At 43.3% G+C, this 25368-nt stretch overlaps 1 protein-coding gene across 4 annotated transcripts in view; it reads left to right on the forward strand.

The window, feature by feature from the left end:
• Positions 1-24992, forward strand: part of LOC130197433 (atos homolog protein B) — a 31650-nt gene extending 6658 nt beyond the window's left edge. The window contains exons 1-11 of one of the 4 annotated variants that reach the window (XM_056420131.1): positions 4593-4922; positions 9885-10071; positions 16890-17103; positions 18140-18196; positions 18301-19495; positions 21173-21231; positions 21493-21592; positions 22377-22535; positions 23219-23287; positions 23487-23692; positions 23878-24992. In XM_056420131.1, coding sequence (XP_056276106.1) covers positions 16967-17103; positions 18140-18196; positions 18301-19495; positions 21173-21231; positions 21493-21592; positions 22377-22535; positions 23219-23287; positions 23487-23692; positions 23878-24031 — 2136 coding nt within the window. In that variant the 5' untranslated portion in view covers positions 4593-4922; positions 9885-10071; positions 16890-16966 and the 3' untranslated portion in view covers positions 24032-24992. Of the gene's footprint in view, positions 1-4592; positions 4923-9884; positions 10072-16889; positions 17104-18139; positions 19496-21172; positions 21232-21492; positions 21593-22376; positions 22536-23218; positions 23288-23486; positions 23693-23877 lie in introns of those variants that run through there. The other 3 variants (XM_056420130.1, XM_056420133.1, XM_056420132.1) reach the window with 3 other exon arrangements.
• The last annotated feature ends 376 nt before the right edge of the window (positions 24993-25368 follow it).

Genomic DNA, 25368 nt, shown 5'->3' on the forward strand with positions numbered 1-25368 from the left:
GACAGAAAGAAAAATACCCAAAGGTCCAGAGAAGAGGCGACGGGAAAAAACATACAGACATGGAGAGTGAAGTAAAGAAGGACAGGCAGCTGAATTCAGGGTGTGAGAGTGAGGAGTGAGAGGGAAGGGAGGAGATGCAGAGAGAGGGATGTGGCCTTATTTCCTATCCTCGATGAATAGGCAACATATTTCTCTGGAACATTCCATCCTCAGAGCCTGTCACCAAGAGCAAGACCATCGCTGCATTGCTTCCCATTGCACTCTCTTTCTCCTTGTATCAACCATTACTTAATTGTCTCTATCATTTTACTTCCATCTTCCCACAGCAAAAGTGGGTGAACCATAAATAATTGTTTGTGACCAGACACTGAAAGACATTCAAAAGAAAGATCAGTAAATATATTATACAATCAAAGCTTGTGATTATTTTGTGATAGATGTAATTTTAGCAGTTGTCATGAATCGTGGGAATAATTGCAGAAGTGGATTGAGAAGCATATTTGGTTATGGAAAAACAAACAGAAGTTATTTGAGGAATGCTTTATTTGGACAGTCCGGAGTTTAAAAATGGACCTCCGAGTCTGTGGTCAGAAATGTCTATTTGTTGCATGTGCTCACTTTAAACCTAACCTCACTCCTAAATTTAACCCAAACCCATTATAACAATTGACACTTATAGTGACTTGGTTGTAAATCTGTCTGTAAAGTTAAATAATTTCACATGAAAGCTGCTTTGTGATCTTATTTATCATCAGGCAGCTGGTCAAACATACCCTTTCCAAAGAGAGTACATCTCACAGGATTGTTGCAGCGCTCTGGAAATGTAAACATAAAGCAACCTGCAGGAACTGACTATCTGTTGATGGTAAAGTTGTGGGTGTGGTTATCGCGGTCAAACTGGCAGGTCAGCATGTTGTTCAGAGGTCCTGTCCTACTTTTGAAGGTTGTTGCCTGCGGAAATAAAGTTGTCGAGACACACTGACCTGCAGAGAAATAAGGGTTGAAATGTTATTAACATGTGGTGACACGTAATAACTCAGGCTGATAGAAATAGAAAATGAAGAAATAAAGACTCAAACAAAAGCAATGAGATGTAAGTCAGAAAGTCATGTGATCTACTCGTTTTAAATGTTTTAAAGTGGCTTTAATTTATCGAGACTGGCAGGCCAAATGCGGCCACACAGTTAATTTCACACACTGATGGTTGTCATTGTGAACATCGACTTTCCTACACTATTTCTACTTTATCAGAGTATTCTAATTACAGTTACAGTAAAACCAGAGATTTCATCACAACATTAAAATGGTTCTGAGTCAACGAACCAGTGTTTCAATACCATTGTAGTTAATAGCTGTGAACTTTTCTGTGTGCTTTGTGAATGTCCAGTGTGGCTGCTGCCCACTCTCATCCCTCACTAGGAGAGATGCACACTTAGACATAAATGGGCCTCCATGTGTGTACTGCTAACACGTCAACAGAAACGGACACCAACACGTGCATTGGCCCATTCCTCTTTATAGACGTGCAGTGTTACACTGTATTAGACCCCCCCCCCCCCCCCACTCCTTCCGACACACACTTTCCTTTCCCACCCTTCCTCTACCTCACCTCTTCCCTCTCCTCATTTTGTTCTCTTCCCCTTTTTTTTCTTTGACTCAATTATTTACTCAAGTAAAGTTTTGGGCGAGTCCGATAGAAGGTCTTCAGTTTCTTGAAGGCTGTGACTATTTAGTGCTGCTGGGTAAACCGCCCCAACAACACAGCTGGTGTCACTTTGAAGGGCTCAGACACACGAGACATGACAATGTTGAGATATATATATCAAAACAAACACTGTTCTCGAGTCAGGATCGCATCAGTGCGTGTGTTTGATGGAATGTGAAGGTGTGTGTGTGTGTGCGTGCGTGTGACGCTTCTTTCTCCTCAGCTGCACTCAGTGCCCTTGAATGGAGTAGACTCATCATAAAGAAGACACACCCTTTTTTCCAAAATATGGAAAGTAACATGGGCTGTGTCTACTACCGCGCACTTGAGCACTTCGAGCACTGACTTTCAGTGTTCGAAGTGCGCCACTGAAAAAACCAGCAGAATTCAGTGCACTGAAAGTACCCGGATGGTGCACTGCAAACGGGCAAAAAATGTAGTGTAAAACGATGGACACTACTCGCCCTAAACGGCCGCCATCTTGGCGACGTAGCGGAAGAGGAGGAGCCCTTTCGCCAGCTTTTCATTTTATTTCTAAAACAATGGCGGACGAGATGGCTAAGGTAGCACAAGCGGTAGACCACGGAGGCTCCTGCCGCGATTGTGGAGGTATCGCAGTTTCCACATGGGGTGGAGAAAGGGGTAAACAAGAGACACAAAGAGGGCAAGAAGTGCATTCATTTTGTCAGTTTAAGTTTCGCGGGTATGGCAAGTAGATTTGCGTACGTCACTCCCGGCTTAATTTCGCGGGTGCCGTGAACAGATTTGCGTCCGTCACTTCCGCCAAGTGGTTAACGTAAGTGTTCCATTTGAGACAGCACTTATCAGCAACGCAGTGCACTGCAATACAGTGCACTGAATTGTAGTGCACTGTATTGCAGTGTACTTCGTAAAGTGTGCGGTAGTAGACACAGCCATGGGTTCTTAAAGGGACAGAGGTGTATTTGAGTGTGCTGGGGGGGGGATCCCAAATAGCAGTGCTGCTTAACCCTTGTGTTGCCTCAGGGTCATTTTGACCCGAATCAATATTACACCCTCCCCCCGCCTTTGGGTCATTTTGACCCGATTCAATGTTTCACCCTCCTGTTACCTTTATATTTACTAACATATTTTACCCTTTGGGTTCAATTTGACGCCAGCAATTAAAACCTCCAGAAAATTATTAGAATTAATATTGTTTTCCAAGTTTAAGTGTGAGGCACTTTATGTTTGTTTGTTGACTACCGAAAGAACACCGACATTAAACATTGAATGGGGTCAAATTAATCCTAAGGCGGGGGGAGGGTGTAATATTGATTCGGGTCAAAATGACCCTAAGGCAACACAAGGGTTAAGAGGAGAAAGACCCCACCATTGCAGTGTTTACAGTCTTCTTGCCTCATTTTACTTTATTACTTTATTTACCCCTATTTGTATGTCTTTTTTTTACCTTACTTACTCCCTCCCCTGACCCCACATCGCTATATTTGGAGATACCTGAAGCCAAGTGTTGTTTTACAAACCTCATCTGTTCAGAATCAAGGCGACAGGTGTGACATAATTTGAAATAGCAAGATGGTTTTCGTTATTACACATACCATACCTAATTGTTAAGAGGAGTTAGAATTACATAGATATTCAAGTCGTGTCACTTTAAATAACCCCAAATCACACGTCAAGCTTGAAGAGTTTTACAATCTGCACACATAGCACTCTTCTGCACTCTTCTGAGAACCTTGATTTGGTTGAAGAAAAGATCCACAAAACTTAAGGCACAGCACAATCTGGTATTTGTGTGTTTGTGTCTGTAACTAGAGGGCCGGGCACAGTTGAGTAATACAAATGTGGCCTTGACAGCTTCAGGTATGATTTATGCAGAGTGCTTTGACTTGTGTGTGTGTGTGTGGTGAGATCTTGACACATAACCCTGTGTTTACTTTAACCACATCACTCCTTTAGAAATAGTTTTTAACCAGTCAACATGCTGTTCCGTATTAGCTCACAAATGCCAACACACACACACACACACACACTCACACACTCACAGCTGAGGGCTGCTCCTGTTACTCAGCTGAGAAACTTTTTCACATGCACTTCATTCTCTATCTGCACTAGCAGCAGATAAGCCGTGTGCCTTTGGTGCTTGGAGACGCTGTGTCCTATTCCACGCTACACACAGTGTGTCTTTGTGTATGAGTGAACAAGACAGCGAGGGAGTTGCCCAGCTGTTTGCATCTTTAGACACTGAGGCTTTCACCTCCCTTTGTCAAAATGTTCTTTAATTAACAGACACACAGCCACACTTGGGAGGGTGGGGGGTGGGGTCTTGCAGTGGCATACTATGGGGAGAGATTACACAAATTAAACACTGCACACACAACATGCGCGACGCTGTCAAGGACACAAATGTAACACACAATCACGGAGATCGTTTGAGGAAATTGCTCTTTGGTCTCGTTCTCTACTTCTGCAGAACAGGCAAAGCAGGAGCAGGTGGGCGGGGCCTGACTTTCCCACGCCTCCTTCTCCCTCCTTGCAGTCCCTCCCTCTGACAATCAGGAACTCAGCCACTACAGAGGACCCCCCCCTATTTCGACAACCAATCAGCTGTCAGCATCATCCCCCCCCCCCCTACTTTCCGCTGTATGCCTTCACTGCTGAGTGAGCAAAGCACGCCTAGCTCTATCAGATGAGAGGAAACGACAGAAAAAAAACAGAGGGAGAGGGGGGGGGGGTTGAAAGGAGGGGCCTGTGAATTGATAGAGGAAGAGAGGACAGGGTGAGGAAGAGGAGGAATGAGAGGAAAAAGGGGGAACTTGAGAATGGGAGGTGGGTTTAGCATTCAGGATATGTTGGAGGGGTGCAAATGAGAGAAAGGAAGAAAGAAGGCAAGGGGTGGGCTTGCGAGAGAAAAGGAATGGGAGGCAAAGAGTGAGATGGGTGAGGGTTTTTGATAGGTTTTGTGTGACTGAGGGTGGAGAGGTAGAGAGAGACAGAGAGAGAGGGGGAGGTAGGGCTAGATAGAGAGAGAGAGAGAGATTATCTCATCTCTGCCTTTCTCAACACCACCTATTCAGGAGGAAGGAAGCAAAGAGTCGACAGCAAGAGCAGCCTGACCCAATGGAAATAGAGAAAAAGAGGAGGACAGAAAGAAAAGGCAGGCAGTTACCCCTCCAGCCACCAAACTAAACAGAGGAAGGGCGGAGAGAGGCAGAGAGTAAATCATCTTCATAAGAGGGTGAGTATCACACATTCTCCTGCTGCTGTCAAGCCAAGTGTAAACATGTTTCTCCGGTCATATTGTCAGCGGGGCTCTAGTGACTCAACGTCTCCTAAAATGGCCACATGAAAGGCAGACAGACAGAGGGAGGGAGGCAGAGACAGAAAGGGACCCCGTGTCAAACGGCGTTCTCAGCAAATATGTCACTGAGCCAGCTTAGTTTAGACGGCCATGCCTCTCCAGCCTCAGCACTGTATGCGTGTTTGGCTTAACACCCTCTCGCTCTGAGGTTTATCAGTTTCAGTCAACTTGAGCTGTCTCCTGTCACTTTTGGGCTCATTCTTCGATGCTTCCTCCCTTTGTGTAATACTCAAACCCACTCTGTGACTCTCTCTCTCTCTCTCTCTTTCACACACACACACACACACACACACACACACACTCAGCTGTCATTCCATCCCCTTCTTCACACTGACCTCCGATTGCCATCCTATGGCTGATGTAATTGAATCAACAGGTGATTGTAGCAACTTTTTTTGTGTCAGAGAATGGGCAGAGACATTTGTGTGGCTGTGTGTTTATCAGCCTGCAGGCACAGCAAAGGCCTGGGAGTAGCTTGGGCGTATTCTGCTAAAACTTTGGCGTTTGGGGGACTCCTAACTTCATGCTGATGTTATCACACCTCTCTGTTGAAGGCTGGGAGTAAAGGGGGGGGGGGGGGGACTGAGGACACAAGGAGGTTAGAGTGCAGCTAGAGACAAGACTGCCCATTCAAGATGATGACCTTATGTCATTGTCAAATTAGTTACAAGACAAATTAGTATAATTAGTCTAGAACATCGTGGGGGAATGAATCTCTTCCAGAAGCCACATTCTCTCTTATAAGGGGGTCTTTGGGAATGTTTTATAATTCAACAGCATCTTGCCCTTGTTTAAGCGTGTTTTTTATTTTTTAAGAGGAAAACTATAAACACAAGCAGGCGAACAAACTTGTGTTATGACTACTGTGGCGTTGCATCGGTACACAGTGTTTCTCTGAAGGCTGCCTGCCTCTTAATGTAAGAATAGGGGAGGCATTCAAGTGTGAACTATTAGTGTCCATGGTATATATAAACAAGCTGTGAGCAATTATCCAGCAAGGCAAGGAAGGATCTATAAGTATTCACATTTCAATTCCCCAAAAGGGGGGAAACTCCAGAGACACTTGTTTTACTGTATTTGTTAAAGTTTTACTGGCTTTTTAATCTTCAGTACCACATATAAATATAGTCTAATTGTGTATTCTAATGACATAATACAATCTATAAATTAGTGAGGGAGCAGGCAAGTCCTCCAGACATCTGTAAACAGAGGAGCTGTTCTTCTCCCATAAACAATGTATGAGCAGCAACATTTAATATTAGTTCTGAATAATGCAGTGTGTGTGTGTCTAAAAATATGCATGCGGCATGTCTTGCACCTGATGTGTGACTTAGGACCTTTGGTCTTTGCCTCATTGATCATCCTTGCTCGACCTGAAGGAACACATAGGACTTGCACATATTTCAACACACCTCATGAACATTGACTTCAGTCAAAATAGCAAAACGCTTGCACTCACACTCTGTCAAGGTGTCTCTTGTGGGAGTGTGATTTATCATACTAGCACCATCGATTATGTCCATTTGTTTAAATATGTATCTAAAACCCACATATATGACTAGTGTGAATATAGTGTGGTCTGAATGGGTTAACATATAAAGCCTGTTTGCCTGCATAAGGATCAAAGTCTCTTGTAGAAAAAAGCTAATGAAGAGGCGTAACAGGTGCGTGGAGAGGCTGGCATTACTGGTACAGAGGCATAGCAGGTGTAGGGTAAGGCTCTCATGGAAAAGGCAAGCGAAGGCCACTAAGGCTGAGATAAGAACAGCTGCGCTGGGATAAAAAGAGTTATGTTATGCGAGGCGGCATCAGGAGAAGACCTTCACCTCCCACTCGAGAAATAAAGCTGACCATGACACATCAGAACATGCAATACACACATTAGAAACCACACGAAAATAACCCACACCCCCATGACAGAAAAAAAGGACACAGCTGTGATTTACTGGGTTTGATTGATAAATATTGACACATCAAAGGAAACGGAGGAAGAGCTCAAAAGGGCAAAGGCGGTGTCAGCCACACTATGTGAGACTAAGAACAAGAATACTTCATTTTCCAGGTTGTGTTTTTTGCTTGAGGAGTAAACTCCATTGCATCAAACACTGTGTGATTCCAGTGCATTCTTCAAAGACCATCAGGAAACCAATATGTATTAAGTATAGATTCTAGAATAAGAAAAGAGTTGTGGAGCAGTAGTTTAGACTTCATCAACTGGCCTGGTACGACACCCTCTGGTCATCCGACCATTTCTACCTTTGCCCCATCTCATTCTGATGCATGCTTGCCGGGCCACTTTCACAGATGCTGTAGATGTTACATTGAGATTGTGCCTGCTCTGCCAATGATTGAGAAATCTTCACGCTTCATGTCTGCACGGTTCTATCAAGGAACACGTAACGACTTTATGTGTGTGTAAACACATCGGTGGAATTGGTTCTCTGAATGGGCGAAAAGTAGTTTTTCAATAGTTTTATATATATAGACTATTACAGGTAAAGTACAGTTGTTGTTTTTTCAAACACACAGTAAGTGTGCGCAGCTTCTGCACTTCACACAGATATCAGATTGTACACATAGATTAGAGGTGTCCACGGGAGCATTCTCTTAGGGGGCAGTTGCGAGTGTCTTAAAAGCACGAACATGTTGAGCGATGCAGTAATGGAGTTCTTCAGTTTTCAAGTCTGAGCTGGCACACAAGCGCAGCATCCCCCCCCCCCCCCTCCTCCTCCTCCTCTGTTAGCTTCTGGATGAAGCCTGAAAAGGGCTGGGAAGCCTCTTGCCAGCCTCCTGCTCAACTAGTTCAAAACCAGGTCAGAAATCAAGTGGGAACCAGCGCAGAGCCTTTGGGTTCTCCCAGGGAACTTTGGCATACGTAGTGACTATTAATACTCAATGCTGACTCTTCTCGCATTCATTCCCCATCCCCCTCTCCGTGTCCGCCCCATGGCACTCACTGTAGAGACTCCACCTGAATTTAGGGTGGGGTGGGGGTAAAGGAGAGGAGGGGATTCCTTGTATTGTGTTGATTTACAGTAGTTTAACCAGATATCCCCATCTGACTTGGGCAGATTGGGTTTTGCTCTAGCGTGTCTCAACACCCAAGAGATGTCTGCTTTACAGCATTTGTCTTCCAAATGTCCTGGCAATAAACCCACGAGTGGGTTATTAATGTTACAATACCAGGTGTGTAACACTGTGGTGGTCAGTTAAACATTTTAAACCTTGATCTACCCTCTCTTGGGTTGTCAGAGTGTTGTGACCGTGTTTGTCACTGCATGTGTCGTGTGAATAATTAAGGGAGACAAAGGCTTTCCTCCTTACGTTTACCCCATACGACTCTTTGTTTGCAGTGATAGGTAAACATCTTACCTGATGATATTCTGCAGTTGAGTATGATCAGATTATATTGTAAAAGGAGAAGGGTCAGTCTCTCTTTACTCCCTCTCTTTTCGCTTTTCGCTCTACTCCTCTTTGACAGATGACCCTCCCTGTTGAAGTTGTACAGAATAGAGAATTTGATAAAGAAAGATCTGAAACACAATACATGGTCATTTAAACAATGGTTTTTAGCGAAGTGATTTAAACATCTGCTTCAGGTCACCTAGAGTGCAGCTAGGTAAGCAATATAGCGGCTAATTTAAGCATTACATATCTATAGAGGAATTTTGGGGGCTTTGAACATCCCTTCTGCATCAGTGGATTCATTTCAGATGTGATTCAGATGAGTGGAGAATACCTTTTGAACAACTTTCGTCATCTACATTTCTTTTTTCTCCCCATTTTTTGCTTTCCTTTTTGTTTGCTCTTTCGGCGAGTGTCATCACTGCTGTGTAAATGATGAATCTCGGCTTGATGATTAAAAATTAAATATTATATTCAGGTCTGACTGGGAACCGACTAACTCTCTTCTCTACTGCTTTATATGGGTTAGGGTTAGGGTGTTAGTAAGATTACCCTTCTTGGCTATCTTCAAAACTCCTCCAATTGCCACAATTTACATTTCAAGATGGATGAAGTCAATCAAATACAGTTTTGCCTACCAGAACACAGGTCTTTATTTCAGTGTGTTGAAATGTTTGGCTGGCTGTACGTACCTCATGGTAAACTGCCATTTTGATGGATATTTTCTTGGAGGAGCATCTTTGCCCCCCCCCCCCCCCAACCCACCCACCCTCCCCTGCCCCTACTCTCTCTCTCTCTGTAGCTCTTTTTTTTCTCTTTCTCCCTCTTTGTGGTCGAGCACAAAGGAGCCGTTATCCTTGGGCTACTGGTTGCCACGGCGATGGCTCACTGGGACGACAGCACCCCCAACCCATCCCACATTCCCAAGTTCTGGTCCAAGTGGGTCGGGCAACAGCCCGCTTAACTGAGCCTAAAACCATTTGGTGACAAACTTGAACTGCAAACATGTTCCACAAGTGGCTCCTTCGTGTTTGCTCATCAACCCAAAGTGTTTGGGATTTTGTACTGAACATTCAAAAGAAAGGAGAATGAGAGTTGTATTTCTCAGCCTTGTTGAGTACGAAGATGGTTAGAGACTGATTATTTGATTGATTTGTCATTGTGTTCTTAAGTTCAGTAACATACTTAAATATTGACTTCCTAACATGCCTAGTTTGCACAATACGTGTGTCTTCGTCGACTGCAGTGCATGTCTGCGCAAGTAGACGCAGGTATGAGGACGTTTGAGTGTTTCTGTCGCTCTCTTTGGTGTCATTTTGAATGCGTTTGAGTTTTCAGGATGAGTCGTCTCATCCCGATGACTGTTTGTGATCAAGTTAAACTAACTGCCCACTGATTACATTCTTTTTTCAACATCTTCCTTTTTTTTCTTAGGGATTCTGTGTGGGATGACTCTGTCATGATGCCACAGACGTGCCACACCCCACGCCCAGTGGATGAAGGAGGGCGTGTCTGGCTATCAGCCAACCACAGAGGGAGCCCCAATAGAGTTATTTCCAATTCCAGTTCAGGGACATTTCCCCTCAAGAGCTTCCTGCATTACTGACACTCTGCCCATGAGGTACGCTTTAGCCTTCGGGCCTTAGCCTTATTGAACATCCATCCATTGTCATCCGCTTAGTCCGGGGTCGGGTCGCAGGGCAGCAGACCCAGCAGGCTGACCAGACTTCCCTCTCACCCGCAACATTTTCCAGTTTATTCTGGGGGATCTCGAGGCGTTCACAGACCAGCCGGGAGATGTAATCCCTCCAGCGTGTCCTGGGTCTTCCCCGGGGTCTCCTCCCAGTTGGACGTGCCTGGAAAACCTCTAATGGGAGGCGTCCAGGAGAAATCCGAATTAGATGCCCAAACCTTATTGAACAAACTAACATAATGCAATTAATGTTGTAACTTCTGGGTAAAATAAATCCCAACCTATTCTTGGAAATTCATCCATGGTATGAATCCACGCCTTGGATGCATTTTCAACGTTTATTGTCGAGATTTGTCGGTGAAAAAAAACCCATCCAATTAAGTTTTGGCATGTTATATATATTTTTTGTAATTTTTTTATAATGGTTTATTTAATAAGGGACAGTGCACATTAATAAAAACTTTGCAGTAAATGTGCCAGAGTTAGCCAAGAGGCTATTTTTCATCTGTAGTCCCAATGTTGCTGATGTTAAGAACAAACCTAAAAACATAAGATTACAAATACAATCTACAGATAAAGCAAATAAAATAAGGGAGAACAATGTTAAAATGGACAGAATAAAAACATAATGTCAGAGATACAACGTAAAAGCTTACAGACTAAACGTGACATATAACTGCAAACAGGTGAACGACAAGAGAAGACACGCAGGTGGAGTAAAACGGCCGACCAGCAAGTCAAGACATACAGAGACCGGACAACAGACAGACAACAACTGACAGACAGAAAAAATGAAAGTCCAACCTGGGCAGATGGAGGAGGGAGGAGCCGTTACAGTCTAGTGCTGACAGAGCTGGGTAGTAATGTACCATTTCTTTGTTTCTGCTTTAAAAGAGTTGAATGATTGTAGATCTCTGATAGATACTGGAATGCAGTTCCAGTGAACTGCTGCTTGTACTGAGAAAGCAGCATGACTGAAAGCACTTTTCCTGAGAGGGATGATACAATCCCCTCTCGCTGCACCTCTTGTGAGCCGATATCCAGTTCGTGTGGTGACAAATTGTTTGAGAGGAGGAGAGGTCAATCCATGTATGATTTTGTACATCAGACAGACGTGCACATATTTAATCAAGTTATCCCAACTAAGCAAGTTGTATTTTTTTAGTATAGGACAATGATGTGACAGAATTTTTTTTTTATCAAGAGTTTTGAGCGTCCGCTTGTATAATGACTGTAATGGTTTGAGCGTAGTGGCACTAGCATGTGACCAGGTTGTTAAACAGTAGGTCATGTGGGAATAAACCATTGAATGCATGAATGTTTTAGCTGCCTCTGTTGACATGTAGTTGCGCGAGAATCGGAAATTGGATAGATTGTATTTTACCCGATTACAAACTTTTTTCACCTGTGATTTGAAAGACAGATTTGAATCAAAAAGTACTCCCAGGTACTTGTATTCAGATACAACCTTTAGCCTCTCCCCAGATACAAAAACATCCGGTTCTACACTATCAGAGTTTCTTTTGGTAAAAAACATACACACAGTTTTGGATATATTGAGTTGTAAACAACATTGCGTTAACCAAGTAGTCACATTAGCCATGGATGTAGTGAGTTCTTTTGCTACATCTCCCAAATTGCTGCCATGCAAATAAATGACAGTGTCATCAGCATACATTTGAATGTTGGAATGAGGACAAACTGATGGCAGATCATTAATATATAAGGAAAATAATAATGGGCCCAGGACAGATCCTTGTGGGACACCTGTGGACAAGCGGAGGGCAGCGGATTGATGATTTTGAATTTGGACAGACTGTGACCTATTTAGCAAATATGATTCCATCCATTTAAGTGTACCTGAGGAGAAGTTGTAACTGTGCAATTTAGACAAAAGAATACTATGATTTACAGTGTCAAATGCCTTCTTGAGATCAAGATACACAACTCCAACAACACCCCCTTTGTCCAGTAGAATTTTGATTTTTTTCAGTGAAGAAACAGGTGGCCGTCTCAGTGGAATAATTGGCTCTAAAGCCGAATTGCATTGGATGAAGGGCAAAGGGACTGTTTTTCAAATGGCAGATCATTTGCTCAGCTACCAACTTTTCTGCAACCTTTGATATTGTAGGCAGGATACTGATTGGTCTGTAATTAGAGGTAGAAAGGCGATCTCCTTCTTTGAATACTGGAATAACAGCAGCCGACTTCCAAACACTGGGAAACATGTTTTGAGAGATTGAGAGGTTGATGATATTGCTGATGGGATTTATTAGCGTTTTGGTAAGAGTTTTGAGCATAACGGCATCCATACCAAATGTATCTTTAGTTTTGGATGGTTTAAGAGAACTGATTATTCTTGTGACGTCTGAATGAGTGACATTTCTTATGATGAAAGTTGGCGCCAATGTATTTACTGTATAGACAGGTCTAATCTCAGGGGAGAAACATTTAGCAATGGTAGCAACAGAATCAATGAAATAGTGATTGAAAGCTTTTGCTATTTCAACTGGATTATTTGACAGTTTACCATTAATGTTAAGTTCTTGCAGCTTCCTTACTTTGTTGGGATGTCCCATTAGCTTGTGTAACTGATCCCAGACCATTTTAGTTTTACCTCTCGCTTTTTCTATGACAGTCAGGAAGAAATCTGCCTTAGCCTTTCTTAATTTCATTACCACTCTGTTCCTTAGCATAGCAAAATGTTGTCTGTCATGGCTCGATTTATTTTTAATTGCAGTTTTTAAGGCAGAATCCCGTTCTTTCATTATTTTTAAGATATCATCATTCATCCAAGGAACAGAGTGTTTGATATGTTTGTGCCTAAATTTGCAACTGAAATCCTTCATAGTGTTCTCTAATTTATCTGAGAATGTTTTACTGTCTTCCTCGATGTCTATTCCCAACAGTAGATCATCCCAATCAATAAGTTGAAGAGTATGATGAAAGATATCTAGATTTCTTTTGGGGATTCTAAAGGATTCATCCTCCCTGACCAAAGGCCTAAACCGCTTGCTGGTTAGTTTCCTGACTACCAGAGTTAGATTGTGGTCAGAAAGTCCAGTTACCATGTTGAGAGTTTTTAGAACTCTATCAGGCCTATTACTAAATATTAAATCAATTTGGGTCCTGGAAGAATTGGTTAGTCTTGTGGGCCCACTGACCATCTGAACAAGGTCAAAGTCATCAGTTATCCTTTTAAGATTCTTTCTAGATGATTTTTCCTCCCAGTTTATGTTAAAATCACCCATAATAATGACCTCTTTACTAAAATTACATTCTTTTAAAAGTTTCTCAAATTCCTCATAGAAACTGTTTTTGGAAGAGGGAGGCCGATAAATTACAATAAGCGAAAAAGACATTTGTGGTGATAAAATAATATGAAGACCTATACATTCCAAGTCTTTACAGACAGACCACTGGACAAGCTTCATGTAACTCGTGACATTTTGAAAGAAAGCTGGAGAAAGTATCAGAGCATTGTAAAGTTGGAAAAGATGAGTTACTTTTCTAAGATTATCTCTAGTAATTTAAACAAACCTCGTGTTCTTTTTAAAACCATTGATGCGATGCTAAACTCTCCTTTACTCACTTGTATTGAAGCTTCAACTGAGGTATGTGAAAAATTCCTCTGCTATTTCATTGACAAGATCCCCACTATTAGAGCCAGTATCTCACCACCTTCTTTCGACCCCTCCATTGATATCATATGCGCCGCTGTCTTCCAACAGTTTGGACCAGTGTCGTTGTCATCTCTCTGTGACATTGTTGCTAAATTGAGGCCATCGTCTTGTCCCACAGACCCAGTCCCTCCTCGACTTTTCAAAGAGATATGGGACACTATTGGTTCTAATGTCCATACTATTATAAATAGCAGCCTAGAGTCCGGTTCTGTGCCAGTTTATTTCAAACAAGCGGTTGTGGTACCTCTGTTAAAAAAAACAAATCTGGACACTTCTGTCTTCGCTAACTACAGACCCATCTCGAAACTTCCTTTTATTTCAAAAATATTGGAGAAAGTCGTACTCTTACAGCTGCAGTCTTTCATACATGCACACAATATTTTCGATATGTTTCAATCCGGTTTTAAAGCGCTTCACAGTACTGAGTCTGCCCTTCTAAGAGTGTTCAATGACCTCCTGGTCACTACAGACTCTGGTGACTCTGCTATCTTAATGCTCTTAGACCTCACAGCTGCTTTTGATACGATTGACCATTCCATCCTTATCTCTCGCCTAGAGCACTGTGTGGGTATTAGGGGCACTGCCTTAGAGTGGTTCAGGTCCTACCTGTCCCAGCGATCTTTCTCTGTTAGGCTTGGTGACTTCGCATCGTCTTCTGCCCCCCTATCCTGTGGAGTTCCCAAGGTTCCATTTTAGGGCCCATTTTATTTTCCTTATACCTTCTCCCCCTTGGGCTCATTTTTAGAAAACATGGCGTCTCCTACCACCTTTATGCGGACGACTCCCAAATATACATACCCCTAAAGAAACGCACCTGCTCTCTGACGCCCCTGGTTGACTGTCTCAATGACATAAAGGCCTGGATGGCGAAACTTTTTAAACATAAATGAGAGTAAAACGGAGGTAATTGTGTTTGGACCAAATGGCGATGTCCCCTCCATTGACCTGGGTTCCCTGCAACAGTATGCAAAACCCATGGTCTCTAATCTGGGCATTAAAATCGACAGTGCTTTTAAATTAGATAAACAGATAAACTCTGTGGTTAAGTCCAGTTTTTATCACCTGAGGCTGCTGTCCAAAATTAAACCGGTTTTATCCGCCTCTGATTTTGAGCGTGTAATTCATGCATTTGTTTCTACGCGTTTAGATTACTGTAATGCACTTTATGCCGGCTTAAACAAGACTTCGCTGGCCCGCCTGCAGCGTGTGCAAAACGCTGCGGCTCGGTTGCTTACAGGAAACGCAAGTACGATCACATCACCCCAGTCCTGTCTTCCCTCCATTGGCTTCCTGTCCACTTTAGAGTTCATTTTAAGATTTTATTGTTTGTTTTTAAAGCGCTTAATGGGCTGGCCCTCAGTACATCTCTGACCTCATACAGGTGTACACCCCCTCAAGGGGTCTGAGATCGGCTGACCAGCTCCTCCTAGTAGTCCCTAAAACTAAGAAAATTACCAGAGGAGACCGGGCCTTCTCAGCAGTAGCCCCCAGGCTCTGGAACGACCTGCCCCCCCAGGTCAAATTGTCGCCCACCCTCCAAACCTTTAAGTCCCGCCTGAAGACCCACCTCTTTTCCCTCGCTTTCGAGTCAGTTTGAGCTATGTTTTGTATTGATTTCTCTCTATTTTGTTTGTATGCCTTTTATCTACTACTGTAATATTATATTTTATTATTATGCTATGCTTACTGTGAAGCACTTCGTTAAACCCTCTGTTTTTAATATGTGCTATATAAATAAATTGGATTGGATTGGATTGGATTGGATTTCATTACACTGGATATGATCTCTCACATAGATCATGACACCACCACCCTTAGATCCTACCCTATCTCTCCTGTACATGTTGTAACCTGGCACGGTTATTGCTGCTGATGGAGCATTTTTATGGAGCCAGGTCTCAGATAGACAAAGAAAGTCTAAATTGGAATCAAGCAAAAGATGATGGACTTGATCACTTTTAGATTGAATACTTCTTATGTTTAGATGCCCACCTAGGAGACCTTTTGGCTTAACTGTAGGATCCCACACTGTTCTTGAATGATTGACAGTTGTGAAGACAGCCCACTTCCTGTTCTTTGAGATCGCGGGATTTAGCAGTTTCTTATTTACGTTTTGGGTGATCGTTCCAATTCCACGTTGACTACCTGAGCAGATGTCATCATTAGTCGGAGCAAGCCGTGGCTCAGTCAGTGCAGTGGCCGCCTCGTTTACCGAAGATGTCGAATCACACGGATCCGACAAACCCGCGGTGCTGTCTGCCGTCACGTTAGCCTCCAGGCTCGGCTCCAGCGCTGGTAGTCCCCCCAAGGCAAGCTTTCCGCAGTCGCTCCTCCGCTCCCGGCTCCCAGAACGCCGTCCATCACCTCCCAGCCGTCCGCGAGTCACCCAGACATCGATCGCCGCCACACCAACTCTTCCACCCGACTCTCCGCGCCCGGCACTGTCGCCCCCGGCCTCCGACGTAGCCCCCGGACAGCAAGAGCACGCAGACTCAGCAGAGACACAGGTAAAGCCAGCAGGTTCTCTGCTGGCCATGCCTGCCTGTGGGAGGGTGTTGTTGCTCCCATGATCCGCCGTGCTTGAGCCTCCTTCACCCGCCATCACGTTAACTGGGCCTGGGCATTGGTGTATGTCTCCGGATAACAGGAGGCATATCGCCATAATAAACTTGCACGCGTCAACATTCCGTTTGTTTGGTTTAGCTTTGGATTGATCACGGTTGTATTCAGGGCAATGTGCCAAGGTGCTTATCAATATTGCTTTTCCGAAACCAAAATGTTTGTTATACTTTCCAATCGGACCTTGACTTTCTGTTGTCGGTTTTCCATTAAAACTTCCGCTGTGAAAGCAGTAGGAGGTATCAGTTAAACCCGCAAGATTTAGAAATATCACATAGGTGAGCACGGCTGCTGAAACACCGACACCTCCTGGTGCCATTTTCCTCTCCACAAAGCAGCCACCTGCTCGTCCACTGGAATCAGATGAATGCCGCCGTGTGTGTTTCATGGTATAGATTGATTGTATTTACTTTTTCTCCGACAAACCTCTTTATTCCTCCCCAGGTTGTAGTTTTTCTGCTCACCTCCATCACTCCTGCTTCCGGTGGAGTCCTTTCTGTTTCCTGATTACCTATATTGGGATGTTGGCGTCGTTTCATGGCAGCTGCCATGGAGATAAACGGATATCTTTAGGAAACAATTTTAGACGCAACCTCCAGATGTTGTGCCAGATGCAGGTTGTCCACATGGGCAGAATTGGACAAGGATGGGCACAGAGGTGAGATGCTGATTTTGAGCATTGTCTCAATCTATTAATTAAATTACAAAGAAGATGAATCATGTTTATGTCTCGTCTGAATTGCATTATGTATCGTGGCCCATTAATTTAATCAAAGAGCTGTATTTTCACACTGTTTGAAAGCTGAAGAGTCCTGAGTGTTGCTTAGATTGTATGTTCAATCAAACTATGTCTTAATATATTATTACCTGTTTTCCCCTCTGAATTTTCTTAAGGAATATTTTCTCAGGGCACAAAAGGTTTACAACCTACACATTGTTCCGATAACACCACGACTCAGTGAAGTCATGGCATTAGATCTAAAGTGTGGAGGTGGCGTGTCAAAACCAACAATCAGAGGCATACTATTCCTTTTAAAGGACAATAGTAACAGCAGCAAGAACGGATTGAATACCCAAGCTGTATTCATTCTTTATCATGTAGTCCTGCATTTCTTCTGAAATAAAAATAGGCTTGCACAACTGGCTGAAGTAAGTGTCATCATCACGCCAGACATGAGTGGTGTGAGCTGTTTATAATGGTTATATTGGACATCTTGATGCGATTCATGCTGTTTGTCTGTCATGTCAGTCAGTACTCTGCTAACTGTAAATTATATACTGTTGAGATGTATTAATTCTATTCAAAGATGTAGCAAAATTGGACCAAATCGAGTTCAGAACTCAAATACCCTAAATTGCCGATGTCATTAAATGTTCTAACATCGTTGTTGACAGCTTAGAAGGACCGAATGTCTTCCTCCCTGATATAGTCAATATTGATTAGGGCAACTGTTTGTCAGTGGTTAGCAGGTCTGTCTTTTAATCAGGTGATTGGCAGTTCAATCCCCACCCTAGTCGATGTGTCCTTGAGCAAGACACCTAACCCTAAAGTGTTCCCTGTAGTTGTGTCTACGGTGTATGAATGTAACATGTAAGTCACTTTGGATAAAAGCGTCAGCTAAATGAAATGCAATGTAATGATTTCTTCATTGAAATCTCCCCTAAATAGTAATTTAGTGTTGTGTTGCTTTCAGGTGCCGTGCGGCTCAGCTTCCTACTTCACACTGCTTGACATCATCCCAGCAGGAAGTGTAAGACTTCCTATCCCTGTGAAACATCTGTCTTTGCCTACTGGCACTCGTGAGGACCTACTTGACCCTGTTGCAAGTTAGTCAAGACTCTTATCCTCCATCAGAGAAACCATGCGGCACATTCACGTGGAGTTGTCCCACAAAAAGGCTCCATTGGAGCTTCCAGCCCAGGAGGGGGACCTGCCTCCACCTACAGCCCCAACACAGGGCTTAGACCCTGGTGTCAGACCGGGGGCGCCCAGGCACTTTGGTCAGGAGGAGTTGCGCCTCCAAAAGGTCTACCAGCTCTCCATTTTCTCCCAGTTGGGGGGGTTTTCTACCTCCACAGAAACCCACACTGATACCCAACAGAGGCCTGTCCGGTTGGGCGTGAAAAGGGGACTCGAGGAGCCACAATTGACTCCTAAGCGCCCCCACCTGGGGGACTTCACAGACAATGAGGCATTGGAGGGAGGGGTGCTGTGTGGGCCAGCCCCAGCTCAAGGTATTGGGATGGGGTTAGCGATGGGCCCTGGTGGGCTTGGTGCTGTATACTCTTGCACACAGATGGAGCACAGAGACTCTGAGGGGGGACTGTCACCCAGGTCTCCACCCCTCTCACCAAGCAACAACCCCTCTCGACGCCCAACTCAGCACAATCATGACAGGCCCATTCCTGATGTATTTGCTCCAGTCTCAGCCAAATCACCCCCAATGTGTGACCCACATGGACATCTATGTGACCAAGGCCATTCCCTCAGTAGCTCAGCCAGGACTGAGTCACCTAACGGAGGCCACACACCCACCTACTCACTAGGTAGCCCTGCAAATGAGAACTGTGGTAACGGCTCATCCGGAGGCCAGCCCAGCCCCCACATATATGAAATGTCCATGTATGAGACTCCCAACCCTGCTAGCCCCACCAGCCCTCCAGGCCCCTTCTCACCCCCACACCACACAGAACTGCAGGAGCCAGGGGAGGCCACCGAATGGGAAGTTGGACTTGAATCCTCCCCACCTGAGCGAAGTGCCACCCAGGCTGCCTCCTCATCCTCCAATGGCCTGGCTTCCTGGGAGAAAACTCCAAGCAGTAATGGCCACCGTCTATCCTCTGGAGGAAACTGGCCAGCCAAAAAGCGGTTGCTGCCCCCGAGCGACGCAGCGGAGTCCTGCTCAGAAGACGAGGGCCCCTCCACATCCAAAAGAAGCAGGCTATCCTTGTTGGCTCCAGGACTTGGCTCGGCCTCATGTCGCAGCACTGATGCTAAAGCTGCCCCTTACTGGAACCATCTGCTTCCCTCTGCATGGGACCAGACTAAGGTCAGCACACTCACATCCTTCTGACTTTGACATTTTCTTTTGAGTAATTACATTTGTGCAACTTGACTGTAATTACAGACAGCAGCTCTTTTTAGAAGTAGCTATATTTCTCAAGCCAGCTTAGCACACAGTGTACAGTGCTAAACTGGGAAATTGTAGTCAAAGACGACACGCAATTTAATAATACAAATAGTACATTTGGGGACAGAAATGCAGTTAACTCTGCTAATGGTCTCCCGAGTAGTGATGAATCTCCAAGTGCAAAGGTCTAAAATATATAGATAAAAATAAATATTCCTGTGATTGTAATCTTTTTCCTTTCACTTTACTGAAGCAGGTTAGCATTGAGGAATTAAAAAAAAATGTTCTCCTTTAAAAAAGAAAATAAATATTAAGCTTGAGGTGAATTTATGTCAGCACACAAAAAAACAGCATGTGCACATTTGAAAGCAAATGCCATGCATTAAGACGAAAACCATTTGGACTACCATATGCAGAGGCTTAGAATACAGAATAAGGAATTGCCGTTCAAAGTCAGTGGTTAATGGTAAGACATCTGTGAGCCTTGACGATCCAGGAAAAGAGTCATAAATTATAATAAACTAATAGAACGAGTAAATGTGAAAGAGTGAAGTGATGGGAACCTCATTATCACGCCATGCTGGAACAGGCCGAGTGGCTCGAGAATAAAGCCCATTGAGGGAGGGTCCATTGTCCTCCCACATGAGTGTGTTGTGTCTCTCATACACATGTGAACACGCACAAACACACACACACACACACACACACACACACGCACACACACATGCATGTACATAGATCCTGCTTTAAAAAATGTTTCTGGAAGTGAATTGGCCATTATTTTTAACATTGGGGAGCCAGAAAGAGCTGTGTGTGTGTGGGGGGGGGCAGTGTGCGAATGGTGACAATAGGTTTCACTAGTTGGGTTTCATACATTGGTGTCCTCATTGTGACCAGAGGTGTTTAGAGTATGTGTGTCGGGGTGGGTGGGAGGGGGGGGGAAACAGAGAAAAACAGATGTAAGAAAGACTTGGAAGAGAAGCAAGGATAAACTGTCACAGGTGATATTTCAGAAAATAAAGGATAGGGAAAAGATATTTAAAAGGCACAGAAAGGGGCGACAGGAGGATATTCTAAAAAGCCGTCCGTGGTTTTGGTCGAGTGCGATGATGAGACGACAAGCTGACAAAGAACTCCAAGCTCTGTAGAGAGCCAGTGTTACCACAGGTTGGCTGATGCCAATAAGCTAACCATGAGTGAAAGGTTTGCGGTGGGCAAATGGCTGGCAGGTAGCATAGGTTTGGGTACTGACGCGCCTTCCGACAGTTGGGTGGCCTTTAAGATGAACGGCAGCCTGGAAATGGGGAATGTTTATGCGTGTGATGCCACAAGCAAAAGTCAGCGCTCAGTAAGTAAGAGAACACCTGAAATATACAATTATACATTATTCTCACAGAAACACCTAACACATGCCCATTTAGTCTTAATTCAAATAACTTACTGTATCTTATTTGTCTGTATTGAGAACTTTAGTTCTTTAAAATGTCAATCCAGTTACTTATTTGTGATTAGCTAACTGCTGACGTAATTCTAGACGTTCAAAAAGAAAAGAAATCATAATCTTTTATTTCTTTTTTTTGTCTTCTCTTTGTACAGACCGCCACAGACTGCACAAGATCGGGAAGACGACTAAAAAGTGGGCTGCGGCTGAAAAGGTGAGTGCTCCATTATATTACCAGCAAAGTTATATAATTAAATTCCAAATAACGACATAAAAAAATGGATTAAGAAAATTAAGATAGTTATATTGATTAAGAAAACAGTATTTAAACTTCAGCATGTGCATGCTTGGAGTTAAAGAATACACACCAAGGTTTTATTTGTTGTCTGTTTTCAGAAACATTCAGAGGAACATGACATTAACAACATAAATGTAATCTAACAAACTTTTTTATGTTTTTTGTGATCGTTTTCAGTCGCCAGCTGCGCAGTGGCAGACACACAGATACCGGCCGCTCCACACGTTCGAGTTGGCCCTCATCTTCCATCAGCAGATCCCTACTTGGCAACTTTGAGGTACACATTACTTTAATAACGTCAGGATACGCAAGCATAGACTGAATATAAGAAGTGGACATGTCACCGTGACGCGATCAATTGGTTTGTGGATTGCCGTCTTCAAGCCTCGTGTTCAAGCCATCGTGGCTTTTGGCAGTCGCCATCCTGGCCTTTTGTGATGTGAGGGGTGGAGCTTATCAGAGGATTATAAGGACTAACAGTAAATGCAGAAAATAAGTTAATGCCAAAAAAGATGGTTGCTTTACTCTTAATGCACTTTAACTTAAACACACGCCACATGTAACATACACTTTTAACTAAAACACACACCACTTGAAGCACACACCCAAACACTTTCACATTATTTGTTGTCTTTCTGTCGTGATGATTGTTGTTTGTCATGTCCAAATGTTGCACCTACCGCCAAAAAAAATTCCTCGTTTGTGTAAACATTCCTGGCAATAAAACTATTTCTGATTCTGATTCTAATTCTAAATCATTTTAGGAGATGGAATAATTACATAATGGCATTAAAAACAGTTAACAATAAAATAGTTGTCATACTTTCAAAAGAGCCTCCCCTTGGCTCACATTGTTGTTGGCCGGCAGATGCATATTTTTTTGAACACATTTTTATGGATTTCACAGTGTACAGGTGTTTTTTCTGATTATTTGTCCAAGCTTGACTTCAAGTGCTGCATTAAATACTGAAGTCGTTAATGAAACTTGTGTTTTACAACATAAAAAGTTTTTAAAAGGGTCCTGTTAACAACGATCTACTCTATTCTCTCATGTGATCCAGGAATCCATCCTGAAGGGACGATTCTCCCCGTCAGGCCGGATCGAGGGCTTCACGGCGGAGATCGGTGCTAGCGGCTCTTACTGTCCACAGCACGTGACACTGCCGGTGCAGGTTACATACTACGACATCTCAGAGCACAGCGCACCCTCTCCCTTCCTGGTTAGTGTGTGTGTGTGGTGTGTGTGTTGTGTGTGTGTGTGTTCTTGGTGCCAGATGTTGTGTCACTGGTACACAACCGATAAACCAAGCACAAAAACAACATTGTGTATTGCAATTGGCATGCAGTGTGTTTTTTAGTATGCAAATAATACACTCATTGGAAGACAAACAATGCAAAATCAAAAGTCTGAGCAGCTTCCTAAAACACTGGCGGATATAGAATTGGCTTCAGCAAGGTTGATTTTGGTCTCTTCATAACCAGATGTAAAAAAGAGAAAGATGTGCTTTGTTTTTCCTTTCCTATAACAAAGCCTTTATTCTTCACATCAGCAATGAATAGAAAATATTCACCAGGTACAAAATCATATAACATAAAATCCCAAAATACTTTAGCAAGGTACGACTGGCATTATTGTGTAAACAAAGGTCCTCATGTTGACTTTGGATTGTTGTGTATAAAAGTGCCATTCAATATTGAATGTAGCTGCCTTTGTAACTACAGCATGATGGGAGTTATTTTAGAATGTGTCCGCTTTCATTCAAGTTTGATTTTAGCACACTTATTCGAAACTCAGATCCTAAAGTCCACAGCCATTTAAATGCAGAAAATAACGATTTATTGTGCAACTACAGTTATTGGGGACATGTAATCAGTGCTGGGTCTCGGTCTCTCTCCCTCACAGGGGGTGATATCTCTGGAGCCTCTTGGAAAGAAAGGATACAGCATACCCAAAGCAGGGACCATTCAAGTGGTAAGTTTGTCTTTTCTTTCATCCTCATCTCATTCTTTGCTTGAATAAACCCAGGTTGCCTATATCTCATTTGAGTTACCACAATGTTTATTTAATATGATGTGAAAAATAATCTATTGTACAGTTAATTTAAATCCACTGCCAGCTGTCTTCTTTTTGCTGCTTGAAATGCTAAACTCGGTCTGATATCTGTTCTCAGACCTTATTTAATCCCAACAAAACTGTGGTGAAGATGTTCCTGGTGACCTACAACTTTGGCGACATGCCCGTTAATCACATGACCTTCCTGCGCCACCGTATCTTCTTGATGCCCGTCGAGGAGGGGGTTGAGGGGAAGGACGGGGCGTCTCCAGGGAGCAAAGTGCCCGACAGGAAGAAGATTCTCTGCTACCTGATACATCTCAGGTATGGCTGAGATTTCAAGTGTTTGCGTTGCTTTTTAGAGCTGAGGTTTTGTTAACACTTGACTTAGAATTACTGGCCTGTGTCGGAATGTCTGAGAACGTACAATTAGATTACACTAACAATATGAAAGTCATAGTTAGCATAGTTTTGCTCACACTCTGTTTTGGTTCTGGCTTTTTCTTCAGATTCCAGAGCTCCAAATCTGGGAAGATCTACTTGCACAATGATATCCGGCTGCTATTCTCCCGCAAGTCCATCGAAGTGGACACAGGGATCCCTTATGAGCTGAAATCTTTCACCGAGGTGCCAAGAAACCCTAAATACTCCCCCCGCGTGTGACCCCTGTTTGACCCTTTGACGCTCCCCAACGACAATGCAGCCCCTCCTGTGCTTTCTAGAGAGGAGGGAAGGAAACCGACAGACTGCTAGAATGATGGACACAAAACTTGATGAGACTTGATGAGACACGCCACGTGCACACAAGACACACGAGACAGTGTTGTAGTAAATGTCCTCCTTTTATGCATTTATTGTCCTTTGAAATTTTAAGACTGTAAAAAAAAATTCTATCACTAACCAAACATGGCATTCCTTATAACTTCCATTCATTGAAAATGAAAAAGAAAAAAATTGTTTAAGAGTAGTTCAGCATACATGCAGTCAAAAGCAGGACTTTTACTACACTTTTGGCTGTGAAAAAGAAAAGAAAAAAAGAGCCAACACCAACACACACATACTCACAGAGATATGACACACGTCACAGCTGAAGCACTTCTGTTGTTGACTCACTGAGTTCAGTGTTAACATGCATGCCGTGTGACTTAAACACCTGGATTTTCCTCTAGTGCCGTATCACACTGTCCTTCACTCTGCCTGCAGCTCCAACCGCCTCATCGGACCAATAATGAACATTTGACCCCTTCCCCCACTTGCACACTTTCTGACCATCAGAGGAGATGAGCTGAGACACAAACACTAGTGAAAGCGAAGGCTGAAATGGAATCGGCCATCTTGATCGGATGTTTTATCATTCAACTCATGATAGAAAACACTGACATGATTTGATCAAACTCAGGACACTTGTTGAAGGATACGTTTAATTTCTTACCATTTCACCTATCTACACTTTGAGCTCGGAGGGTCTTACCACGTCATAAAAAACAGGGGAATCCAGTTCATTTTATGTAGTCAGACTGAGGGACACTGTGCCATTTCCTTTTTTAAATTCCTTTTTCTTTTTAGATTCTGTTCAGAACAGTCTGATGTTGTAACAGAAAATTGATTAAAAAAATAAACAAGCTGTAGTATTTTTAATTTATGTTTTCGCAAATGTCTTAATAAGCAATATGCTGCACAAAGTAGAGTGTGTTTTTTCCGCCGGACAAGCTTTTTCTCTGGAGGGGGAGCAGAGAAACTGGAGAATTAGAAATGGGAGGAGGGAGGGAAGGGTGGTGGGGTATTTAATATGGGAAAAAGTCTATGTATATTTAAAACAATAAACTCTGCGACTGGCGAGTAGCATCTGTCTTGTTTTTTTAATTTTTTTATTGACAAACATCGTACAATATCTGACTAAAATGTCTCAAGTCTGATAACACCACTATGACGTCATAAGTAATGTTTTTCTTCCACTTGACAAGGTTTTAACAGACCGAGTAGTCCTAACCATGACAAGT

This window comes from Pseudoliparis swirei, chromosome 7 (assembly GCF_029220125.1).
Source record: "Pseudoliparis swirei isolate HS2019 ecotype Mariana Trench chromosome 7, NWPU_hadal_v1, whole genome shotgun sequence".
Taxonomy (NCBI): domain Eukaryota; kingdom Metazoa; phylum Chordata; class Actinopteri; order Perciformes; family Liparidae; genus Pseudoliparis; species Pseudoliparis swirei.